This window comes from Lingula anatina, chromosome 1, assembly GCF_051362555.1.
Source record: "Lingula anatina isolate TDL-2025a chromosome 1, LinAna3.0, whole genome shotgun sequence".
Taxonomy (NCBI): Eukaryota; Metazoa; Brachiopoda; class Lingulata; order Lingulida; family Lingulidae; genus Lingula; species Lingula anatina.
Window position 1 is genome coordinate 64,618,104 of NC_141767.1, and position 11,631 is coordinate 64,629,734.

Consider the following 11,631-nt stretch of genomic DNA (forward strand, 5'->3'; position numbering starts at 1 on the left):
TAAGTCAAGAAAAAAATGTTATTACGCGTAAGTATGAAGTGTGACATATTTTGATTGAATATCTTGAGGCATGGAGGAATCTTTAAATTTTAATAATTTTTTCTTCAAATTGCCAAAAAAAAAGTAACCCTGGGAGCCTGTGTGACATGGTTCAGCGGATGATCCGTCTCCAGATAGTTGCGTAACCGAACTACGTGCAACCTATCAATTACTAGAAAATGCGAAAACCCCATCTGTCAAAAGTACATGTACATTGATCATCGTATTCAGTTTTTCACTTACACCGTTAGGTGTGCCGTTTATTGTCGAACGTTATTGGTCTTCGATTTCCCTTCAAGATGAAGTGTAAAAATATGTCTATAAATACATCAATAGATCCGGGCCTCGATCTCCCCAATACACATTGCACTGGCCCTAGACACGACGACACGGCATCTGGGCCGTAGTAGAGCTAGGCTTGGATGTGGTACTGACCACCACCAGCCCTGTATATTGATCCTCGTGTGAGTTTGAGAAACAGAAACGGTTTTCTCCCTTATCAGAAGCCCAGGAACTGCTTGAACGCTTAAGCTAAGTGGTCACAGGCGTGCGGTATGATCACCGTGACTTTACTCGAAGTATGCCTAAATTCTAATCTGCTTAATTAGAAGTGGGCGTTTCAGCCGAGTAGTTATGACCCCAGACAGTAACTACAATTTTACGGGAGCGTCAGTATAGAAAGGTAAGAAAGATCGATGTTGACTCGGTGCATGTGCCTGGATTCTTCTGATAACAGTGTTCGTTTTCAGCTTGGATTTCGAATGCCTATTGCAACTTTATGATAAAAGTGAGTGTGAGATAAGTAAAAAAAAGTGATATTTACTGTTATTTAATGAGTAACCCATTTTCCCAACTGCAATATATGAGATTGCTTAATTGCCATCGACCTGTGGACCTTTCAAACATAAATTAGAGATGACACCTGGCTTCTTTTAAAATCGGCGTACGCAATTGGCGAGATTATCTCAGACGTGGATAATGTTTCTTTATCTTTTAATACAATTGAAAATCATAATGCACTGGAAGTACAACTGGATTCGTTTCCTTAACAGGAGGTACAGATGTTAGTCACAGAAAGAAAATATACGCCAATGAAAGCGTGATAATAAATATCCGTAACAAGATTGTAATAGCAAAGAAAGAAACTGCAGTTATGGATTTTCGTGGCCAATAGCGGCTGCATTGACAGAAATAGTGTAAATGGATTTAAATAATGTTTTATTAGTTTGCAGATTGTTTAGTTTATAGGGCCGGATATTTGACAAGTCTCTCCGACATAAGAGAAATGCAAACAATATAATGATTGATTTCATTGTGGAAAGATGGATTTTGATAATAGAATAGAAGCGATCGTTAAAAGATATAGACATGAGTCAATGAGTCCATACTTTCATGTCTGGGAAAAGGGAAATTGTTTCTCATTTGGATCATCTGTTTCTTTATCAGTAGAAAAAGAAACATAAAAAAACTGGTTAAAAGCAATATGTGACTATCATTTTGATGTTTTAGTGGTGAACTACAAGATCGCCACACACATATGACATCTTCATTGGTATTTTTCAGAACAAGAAAGTGAAATTAATCTAAAATGGCAAGTGGAACAGTGCAACTTATCCATCATAGGCTGATCCCAGCACGAACCAAGCAATGGCACCTTTACAGCTTCTATTTTGACAGTTTGCTGAGACTGCGAGCCGAAGTGCCCAACAAGAAAAACGTCTCCTTCGGTGTAGCATTGCCGCTATTTCAGTATGCCGAATTTGAGATCGTAGTGTTCTGCGCCCAAAGATTTCCTACAGTCGCTGACCATGAGAACCTACATTCTGAGGCTCCATACACGGTACTAGACGATGAATTGTCCGTAGAGTGTGACAAACATGACTGTTTCGGGTTGGAGAGTTTCTACAAACGGGTGGCGGAGAATAGAGTTGCTCCGGTCATTTGCCTTGTTACGGACGTGCCAGACCAAGAGGTAAGGTTAAAATACACGTAATAACTCGCAAACACACCCATGCATACGCGCACGCATGAGCACACAAAAACAGAGAGGTACAGACAGACAGACAATCAGTGAGATCAAAAGAAAATTCTCTATAGCAACGTTTTTAAAACACGTTAGAAAAATAACCAGTATCACATCTTGACATTGAAGAATATAATCACTACAGGTGCGATAGATTGTCGGCAGCTTGTTTGCATTCGTTATGTATTGTGAAACGTAATGAGGTGCACTGACCCGTTGCCTCAACACTGATACGATATCGAAAGGCGATATCGTTATTGATCTTCTGTTCGTCAAGGGGTTGTTCGAATATTGTTAATCTGAAACATGCTAATCTCCAAGGATTCAAATGAGACTATTCATTAGAAAAGACTCTTGTTCTTAATGCATATCATCAAGGATGTCTTACCACGTAATCTGGACAATAATTTCGGTTCAGAAAATTGAGTCGAGGAGCACTGTGCATGTGCCTCTTGTACCATCCCGGGACAAGAATTGCAATGTGTACGCAATTCCTTCTAAACAGAGGGAATTTCATTTTTAATTAATGGATTGTGAGAGGCTTTTCCCTCTTAGGAGTTCGAAAGAATACATAAACACATGCCTTTCGTAGTGGAAAATACACTTTATCGACTTCAACAAGCGCATACCATACCTTTCTCTATTGTGATTTTTTTAAAATTTATGTAACATAACGTACAGATTCAATGTCTTCAAACTTTGCAGAAACAAATGAAACGATTCCATGGTGTAACTTTAACAATATCCTTTTATTCTTCTAAAAATTTTGCACATAAATTTATTAATTGAAATGTCAATAAAATATCAACATCTGACTGGTTCCTTGTGGGTTGATGCGCAATAGATTATTTTTATCTCTTTCTGCTGGCTTCATAAACTTTAATACATGTACAAAGGCCATGCATATTTAATGGGATGTCACTGGGAAACTACGGAAAAAAAAATCCAGTCGTGTATTTTCAACATGTATGGTTCCTAATCAGGGAGTTCTAGGGACATTTGACATTAGTATGAGTCTTTTTTCTTTTTTATGGCCTGTTTTCACATGTTACAAATGAAGCGTAAATGTCACGATCGATGTTTTACTTATTTCAAATATTAAAATTTTCAACAATTTAAGTTTATAACTCCAACTCGAACTCCTATTAATAAAAACTTTTCTCGGGGCTTCTTCCTTATTCACAATAGGTCACAATAACAAAATTATAATTGTATATCTTTTTGTATTTCCCATTTTGTGGTTGTTGTTCTTCAGGAACAAGCCGTCCTACAGCGAGCTTTCCATCGGCTGAACAGAGAACAGCAAGAGAGATTGGTGTTTGCGATAATCGACGAAGATAACAAGGAAGATGTGGCTAGAATCATGGGTCGCTTATGCAAGCCCTCACGACACCACAGGTTCTACACTCTTGGAAGAGGTCTTCTGAAACAAGAACTAACGCTGACTTTTCTAGAGAGAATTAACCATCACCTGACCTTACTTCTACGCGAAATAACCGCAACGCTCAATGCCTCGGAGCGCGAGTTAGTTGATATAAAAAACAGCAGGGAAAGTATAAAAAGTGCAACCGATGAAATGATGGTAAAATTGGAGCAAGACAAAGGACGTTTGGTGCACGAAGCGCATGAATGGCTATCAAATGTCTCCGCACGCCAGTTTCTGACCTACGCTCGCGAATGTCGCCTGAAACGTGGGAAAGACTTCGTGGGACAAGACCCCAATGTGGTTTTCTACATGGGCATTCAAGATTTTCGAACACAGATCGTTGATTACATCTTTGAAAGAGTGGCATCTGCTGTGACAGAAGAGATCTTTCTTGCATGGAAGCAGACGAATTTGAACACAGAGAAGCTGAAGGCGCGCGTCGACCCTGCTTTCAAAGAAATTATAAAATTCTTCGCTGGAACCCCAGACACTCTACCAAGCGCATATGATACACTTCTTTTCACAAACTTAATGGATGAAATCCATAAGACCCTTGTAGATGTGAAAGAGGGGGTTCTTGAGACATTTGAATCCATGAAATATCTTTTCTTTGGATGTCCTGTTAACACCGACCAGTTTCGGGAACCGCTCGCGGTGCGTGCCAAAGAAAAGGTGGACATAACCGCAGAATCAATTGCAGTTAGCCTGGGCGACATCTTTGCCGATAAGCTGAATATTCATGTAGCAAAGACCTTAGAAAATTTCCAAAAGCGGGAAGAGGCTCTTTGCTGCCGAGAAGACGTGTATCGCATTCAAAGAGAAGCACAGGAAATCCAGTATAAGCTCTGTGAAGTAATAAAGCAGCGCAGTCCAGGCTTAAGGCCGGGGTCATATCAGAGTCAGGTCCCAGATGTCGTGTCTAGTGGTGTAAAGACGTAAGATAGACAAATATATCTTTTTCAATCACAAAGATCTTCAGGTCATTTTGATAAGCATGCTATTCATCAGTACTATAAGTTTGATTTTAAGGACACACACACACATACGCGCGCGCGCGCGCGCGCGGAGAGAGAGAGAGAAGAAAAATATATATACCGCCTTATCTAATATGGTGCAGTAAATATGTCAATATGCCGAAGTAATAAGCACTTAAATTTGAAATGGAAAATATGCACAATTAACTTTTTTAAATCAGATTTTGACGCTGTAAATACCGGTTTAAATTTCCAGGTTTAACTCTGTCCCGCCTACAGCCCCACCCTCGGTTCGAGAAGTGGAGATGTTTAGTGGAGGCTTGAAAGTTTATGTTGAAGACGAAGACAAAGACTACCCTGACTATGGTGAAGCTCCGGACTACGGCCAGCGACAGATGCAAAGCCAAAGTGGGCACCGGTCTCTGAGTGGGACCGGCACGCACTACGGTCAAAACCATGTGCGCGGAAAAGATGGCACGCTTATTGATCCCAAAGCAGGCGAGGACTACGATCAGTACGATGCACAGCAAATGCGTTCAGCTGGGAACGGGTTGGGAAGAACTACAGGTACTGTGCAAGACATCAGTCAGCAACAGGTATCGCACCAAGGTAGCTATGGGCTTTATAGGGGCAACGATACCGGGCTTGACTTCGGCCAGCAACAGCTGCGCGACCGAGGTGGACTGGACTCCCGTTGGGACATCGATGACGGTCCAGACATAAGCCGACAACCTGTGCGTCATATTGGGCGCGGACCATCTTCCAAAGGCTCTGGTATCAGTCCCGATTTCGGCCATCAACCGATGCGCAGCCAAGGAGTTTCAAGGACTCCGGACAGCGGTTCGAACATCAGCCAGAAACAGATTCGACAAGGGTCGCGGGGATCGTCTCCCAGAAACACTCAGACCGAACCGGATTTGGACCCGCAACAGTTCCGCCACGGAGGACGTGGACCGTCTCCAAGAAGCACGGGCACCAATGAGGATTTCAGTCAACAACAGTTACGTCAGGGCGGGCGGGGACCTTCTCCCAGGGGCATTGAGACTGAAGCAAATGTTGGCCAGCATCACAGTCGTCAGAGTGGGCGTGGGCCTTCTCCAAGAGGGCATGAGACACTGCAAAATCAACACAAGAGGAATGGGTCCAGTGGGAACAGCTACTTTTCTTCTGATAAACAGCCAGAGTATGGGCTTTTAGATAATTACTGACAATAAAACTAGAAAGTTAAAAGACATTTTAGCTTTATGTTACAGACGCCGTTTCATCAAGAAACGTGATCATCGCCATTTATCGTCAGAAGTCCAACAGAAATAGCCCTACAGTACGGCATTTCTTTTTATAACCGAACTGAGTATAAGGCCTATATAATAATTTAGTGTAATATAGAAGTCCACTAGATGTATGTTTGAGATCTTTGCTTGTCGTTCTTGATTAGTAGTTGCATTTGGTCCAAGATAAGTGTTTTAACATTATTAAAATAATGTACTTATGTGTTTAAAGTAATCAATCATTTCCAATCATAAGTGTGAACTTTTGCACCCATGAGGTTTCAATTTCAAAAAATAAATGTTGACATGAAAACCCATTTATGACAAATAATTTACAAGTCCGTTTAGTCTATCCAACTCCGCGATCGCTCCACCTTATCTATAAAGAAACTTCTTATTCTATGATAATTTTCAGACTTGTATTTTGAAAACGTTTTCTTTGTGAAAATAAATGACATTACTCAAACAAAAGAAAATGAAAACTACGTTTTATTATGAGAAATGAAACGGCGGAAACTACATAGGCCTATATAAATCTCTGTGACAACGTAAGCTTTTATGTTACGTTTCAGATTCAATGCTGAATACTACAGCATTGAACACGGCAACGTGGCATTGTTAGATGCCAAATACGTCAAGCAAAATTTCAGGGCCTAATATTTTTTTCATGAACATGGTTTCTTATTAGCCTTCAATAATAAGTAACTCGCACTCTTAAAATGTCTGACAAAGTTTCAGAATGATACTTTCTGACTTTCAAACGTTTAAACACAATCCAAGTTTTGGTCTGTTCAAGCCTTCTGCACGAGAAAGTTTTTTTCATTGGCATTGAGTCTCAGGTCTCAGTCTGAGGTGAAGATGCCATCCAACATTAATAGGGCCTATTATCTTTGATCCATTCGTCTCTGTGCTTTTTCATGTAATTTTTCGGGTAAATATTGCTTCTTCCACGGGCAAAACGATGTTCACTCCAATGTGGGTCTTCATAGTATACATTGTACTTCTTCCACTTCCACGTTTTTCTCAGGTGAGTTCTAGGAGGTCCATCCAATATGACCGGTCTTAAGTTTGGCATGAGGCCCGCTCTCTGCGCTTGCTGTACCAGTTTCATCACTAACTTTTGCTTTCGTAGACATAGACCAGTTACATATCTTGGTAAAATACACCCATCTGGTCGAAGGAACTGGCTCAAAATTAAAACGTCTGTATAACGTAATTCAAGATCAAGTTTACACAGCGGGCAAGCATGGGGGTCTCCTTCTTTTTCTGGCAGTTTAATAACGTGGTCCTTGAAATGAGAGTCGACGTTAACTCCCTCGACAACGAGCGTGTCTCCTTCCATGGTTTTGCGAATTTCTTTTAACCCTCTTACGCTTGTTAGTGAGAACATCCGCGCCTGTATATTGTCCAAACTCTGTGGTCGCTTAACTAGAGCTTCAGTATTCTTCGTCATGGGAAGCAATGTACGTAATGATGACAAAATCCCATTGTTAAATCGCATGAACTTTAAGCGAGCACAGACCCCAGCCATTTTGTTTCACATCCGGGCTCTTATATCATGGCTGCGCCTAGGTAAATGGAAATGTATTACCCGCACTTGCCAGTGTAGTTGATTTCCACTTTGTTATATCCGTTGCGTAGTTCCATACATTCAGTCATTCGTGTTTAGTTAGCGGAACTATGGACGTTGTATTTTCAATGTTTTTTCTATTGTTGATATGTACATTTTCTGTTGGTGAAAATCAAAGTGAGGCAAAAGCCAGCGGCGATGCCGACAGGCCAAGCAGCTCCAACTTGTACAAGGAACCCTCAGAGTCATTCATTTGGGATGCAAATGGTTATATAATTTTTTGCCCGTGCATGGGTAAGTTGTGACTAAATTTGGGCAAAGACTTTAGGAATAGGGTAATACGTTGAGTTTCCATTCATTTCGAATATATTGTATTTATTGCAGTAGCGGTTATTAATAATATATTATATATATTCAATTCAATTTATTTCTGTTATTATATTAATAATAGTTTTTTCTCGTTGCATTTGAGAATGAGTTAATTGAATGATCTTTATTGTTATAAAAGAACTAAAGAAAGCAAACTCACTTTTTTCATGATATGATTCTAAGGCAGTGCCAGCATCAAACGCCAGAATTAATAATTTCAATGCGTTTTTCAAATAATAGTGAGGATAATAAATAAATAAATAGATAAATAAATAATCAATAATTAAATTATTAATTTGAAAAATAAAATAAATAATTATAATGATATAAATAAATGAAATAATGGTTAAATAAAATGAATATAAAAATGTAAATAATAAATAAACATATGTAATAAATAGATAAAATATATAATATTATAATAGATAAATAAATAGATCTGTATACAAATAAAATTGAAAGTGGAATAATTAATATTTACAAATTTTTGAGCTTTATGGGATTATAGTTTTAAAAATGCTTGGTGTTAAATTATTCAAGTTGAAGACTGTATGTGTTAAAGAAATAAAAATTAATAAAGATCTTTGGTGCATATTAGACATTTATTTAGCAAAGAATTAAATTTTTGGGAAATTCCAACACATCCATGAGTTGAAATGATGACTGGTTAATTTCATTGAAAAGGATAAAATTAATGTAGAACCTGAAGGCAGGATTATAGATCATTATTTTATCAACATTTTGAATAGTTGAATAAACATACAAAATCTTGGTACCCCTTTTTGATCATGAATGTAGGAATAGCTGCTTTCAAAATGTAGGTCGTTTTGGAAATCAAGCAGACCACTACTTGGGTGCATTGGGATTTGCAAAAGCTTTGGACAGAACACTGGTTCTTCCACCCTGGAGAACATATGTAAGTATTCTCCTGCTTTCTTCTTCTTTCTTTCTTTTTCTTTCTTTCCATCCTTTTTCTTTCTTTTTAAGTGAAAAATGCAATATTAATATAAAAATATGAATGAAATAGATTTTATAAAATATTACAAAGATCATTTTAAAATCAAGTGAATCATGGTGAGATTAAGGTTTCATTCATATTTTTTAAATGATGGCAGAGTAAATTTTGCTTAGTAAATGAGCAGCATACATGCAGAAAATATCTCTATAAGTTCGTTATCAAAGCCTTTTCTGAACCTGTTTACAACTGACTTGTTTAATCATTTAGTTCTAATCTCTGCCAGAAAAACGTTCCATTCAATGACTGGTTTAAAGTGGAGCCAGTGAAAGAGTACCACAGAGTAATTTTAGCAGAGGACTTCATGCAGCACCTGGCACCAGAACACTGGCCACCAGGGCAGCGCTTTGGCTGGTGCTGGCAAGCTCCATCAGTGAAAGATAAGAAATGTGGAATGAAACAAGGTATTGGAAAAATCCTTATTAAAACTACTGAAACATTTCCAAGATAAATGTGATATTATTATACAACAATTTTTCTTGTAAACATTTAAGGCAAATTATTTATAAAAAATGGCAAGATGTGTCATTATAACCATTATATTATTTGAATATGATGTCTTTTTAATATAAGGGAAAAGTTTGATAAAACTGTCATGGTAGGTGACATTTTTTGTCAGTTTTTTACAACCTTATTTATCTAAAATTATGACTTTATTGTGTATCACTATCAATTAGTTTTTTGTTATTTTGTAGTGTTTTAACTTGCTTTCTTTCATTTAGGTAATCCCTTTGGACCTTTCTGGGATGGACTGAATGTTGATTTTGATGACTATGTCTTTTATGATCTCACATATGAAGAGAGTTACATTGATAAATGGAAATCCATGTAAGTTTTACAGTTTACCAGCATTTTTTTCTTTTTGCTTTCATTCTCAACTGATATAAAATATTTATATGGAACATTGTAAAATTTGAGAACTGGTGAACTGTGCATAAAAGCATTATTATCAAGATTGGGTAAATTTCTCAACTTAAAGGTGCCCAGCGAAAGATTTTCCTGCAACTAACTCTTACAAAATACTTAACTAATTTTCCCAGGGTAAATGGTATTTTTATTGACTTACTGATATTTGATCCTCCTTTTCTGAATTGATAAAACACATTAATGCCTATAAACTATAAAAATATCCTCAGGTACCCTCCTGACAAGTACCCTGTCATGGCATTCAAAGGGGCACCTGCCAGCTTTCCTGTGGCACAGAGACATGTAAAGCTACACAAGTATTTCCAGTGGTCAGAGGCAATAGAAAAAGAAGCTCAGGACTATATAAGTAAAACATTCCAAGGCGATTCATTTATTGGTATTCATCTAAGGAATAATGTTGACTGGGTGAGAGCCTCTTGTAAGACCTTTCCACATCAGTGTTCTGATACATGTGTAGCTTTTAAAAGATATACATGTAATAGACTTAATATTGGTATGTTAAAGTGCAACTTACATGTAGGATTTTTTTTATATAATAAATTTTATTATTATTATTTTTTTAAATTTTGTCTTCTATGTTTGATGTTGTACATTTTTTGAAGGAGCGTGCCTGTGAGCATGCAGGTGGTCTTCCCACCTACATGGCATCACCACAGTGTCTGGGGTATTCAGGGGTTGATAGAAAAGTTACAGTGAAGATGTGCTTTCCACCAAAAGAAGAAATTCTCAGGTAAGTTTCTTTTATGAGGAGACTTCTATAAAAATTCATTTATGACAAGATGGGAGCCTCTGGGTTTATGGATAGACACAGTTAAGGAACAAGTCATAGACCAAATAAACTATAATGCACTTGAATTTTTCCTTATTTTCAGATTGACCAAAAACATTGTGATAAAGACCAGGGCCAAGCATATTTATGTAGCAACAGATAAAAACCCTATGATTAAAGAAATAGAAGATCATTTGAAACCACAAAAGGTATTGCGTCTATTTCATTGTGGTATTTATATATACTTTTTAAAGAAATATAAACATTTGTTTCAACATTTTCAAATTTAGTTTGGAGTATATTTGTTCAAAATGCAGCTTACACCTGTTTCTAATTAATTCATTGTGAAATAACCCGAATGATTTAAAGAGAAGTAAAATGATATTCCAGGTAAAAGTACACCACCTTGACCCCTGGCTACCACAGATAGATCTAGCCATCCTTGGACAGGCTGACCACACCATCCTTAACTGTGTTTCTTCGTTTTCTGCTTTTGTGAAAAGAGAAAGAGACATAAATGACAAACCAAGTTCATTTTGGGGATTTAGCTGAGATGCCCTGAAAAAAAGCAATTTTTAAAAAATTAGTTTCCATCATCTCTTTAATATTATACATTTGATGTGAACCATTACTGTGAAGTTACCAAGCGGGCACTTATTGCTTAACTGGTTTTTTTTTAGTGTAACGGTGTCATGTAGATCTGCTGGCTGTGAGCTGTTCAACCAAATATGCAATAATATATATGGTTTTTGACAATAGCAGAATACAGACATGATTTTTAAACTATTGGCAATAAATATTTTTATACATTTTTTAGTTTCTCCATTTTAAAGAACACTCAAAGTACTGTCTTGATGATATGCAGTAAGATTTCATGGATGTAGCCTGCAGACGAAATGTGCTTATACTGGGTATTTGAATCTCACACCACAGTTGCATACATTGACATATGGCTTGCTATGGTTTTTGTCCAATACCGCAGTGTCATTTTGAAGGTAATGCCAAACAAAAACTTAAAGATAAAGGAAAAGCTGCAAGGCCTGCATATCACTTCCAACCAGTAAACAGAAAGAGTGTGTGATGGCACGTGAATTAATGGAAAGTATATGCAACAGTGACCCACTTCAAGTAAAGGGAAGGAGGCACGTTGTATGCCAGGTCTGCTATCATTCTGATTATATGGCCACAATTCGTATCATAGAGCAGCTGAATCGGGGTTACATAATGCTATGAAGAAAGCAATCTATAGTC

At 37.5% G+C, this 11,631-nt stretch overlaps 2 protein-coding genes across 3 annotated transcripts; both read left to right on the forward strand.

Moving 5' to 3' along the window:
• Positions 1-67: 67 nt before the first annotated feature.
• On the forward strand, positions 68-6,045 carry LOC106162036 (uncharacterized). Its single transcript, XM_013539147.3, has 4 exons — positions 68-721; positions 1,603-2,011; positions 3,318-4,423; positions 4,719-6,045. The coding sequence occupies exons 2-4, from the start codon at positions 1,628-1,630 to the stop codon at positions 5,668-5,670; spliced, it is 2,442 nt and encodes an 813-aa protein (XP_013394601.2). The 5' UTR covers positions 68-721; positions 1,603-1,627; the 3' UTR covers positions 5,671-6,045.
• A 165-nt stretch (positions 6,046-6,210) lies between these two features.
• LOC106162062 (GDP-fucose protein O-fucosyltransferase 1) lies at positions 6,211-11,189 on the forward strand. 2 transcript variants are annotated; one of them, XM_013539183.3, is made up of 9 exons: positions 6,211-7,302; positions 7,479-7,594; positions 8,491-8,585; positions 8,911-9,088; positions 9,407-9,512; positions 9,821-10,016; positions 10,214-10,341; positions 10,484-10,589; positions 10,771-11,189. In XM_013539183.3, exons 1-9 carry the CDS (start codon positions 7,289-7,291, stop codon positions 10,930-10,932), a joined length of 1,101 nt encoding a protein of 366 aa, XP_013394637.2. In that variant the 5' UTR covers positions 6,211-7,288; the 3' UTR covers positions 10,933-11,189. The 2 variants fall into 2 exon arrangements, with proteins under 2 accessions (XP_013394637.2, XP_013394631.2); XM_013539177.3 differs by having other exon boundaries at positions 6,211-7,594.
• Positions 11,190-11,631: the final 442 nt, after the last annotated feature.

What these genes read in the sequence shown, in the direction of transcription:
- LOC106162036 (XM_013539147.3), top strand. Translation starts at nt 1,628, where the DNA reads ATGGCAAGTGGAACAGTGCAACTTATCCATCATAGGCTGATCCCAGCA. An exon ending in CGGACGTGCCAGACCAAGAG is followed by an intron (nt 2,012 to 3,317) that starts GTAAGGTTAAAA and finishes GTTGTTCTTCAG; the next exon opens with GAACAAGCCGTCCTACAGCG. An exon ending in GTGTCTAGTGGTGTAAAGAC is followed by an intron (nt 4,424 to 4,718) that starts GTAAGATAGACA and finishes TTAAATTTCCAG; the next exon opens with GTTTAACTCTGTCCCGCCTA.
- LOC106162062 (XM_013539177.3), top strand. Translation starts at nt 7,411, where the DNA reads ATGGACGTTGTATTTTCAATGTTTTTTCTATTGTTGATATGTACATTT. An exon ending in ATTGATAAATGGAAATCCAT is followed by an intron (nt 9,513 to 9,820) that starts GTAAGTTTTACA and finishes AAATATCCTCAG; the next exon opens with GTACCCTCCTGACAAGTACC. An exon ending in TAAGGAATAATGTTGACTGG is followed by an intron (nt 10,017 to 10,213) that starts GTGAGAGCCTCT and finishes CATTTTTTGAAG; the next exon opens with GAGCGTGCCTGTGAGCATGC.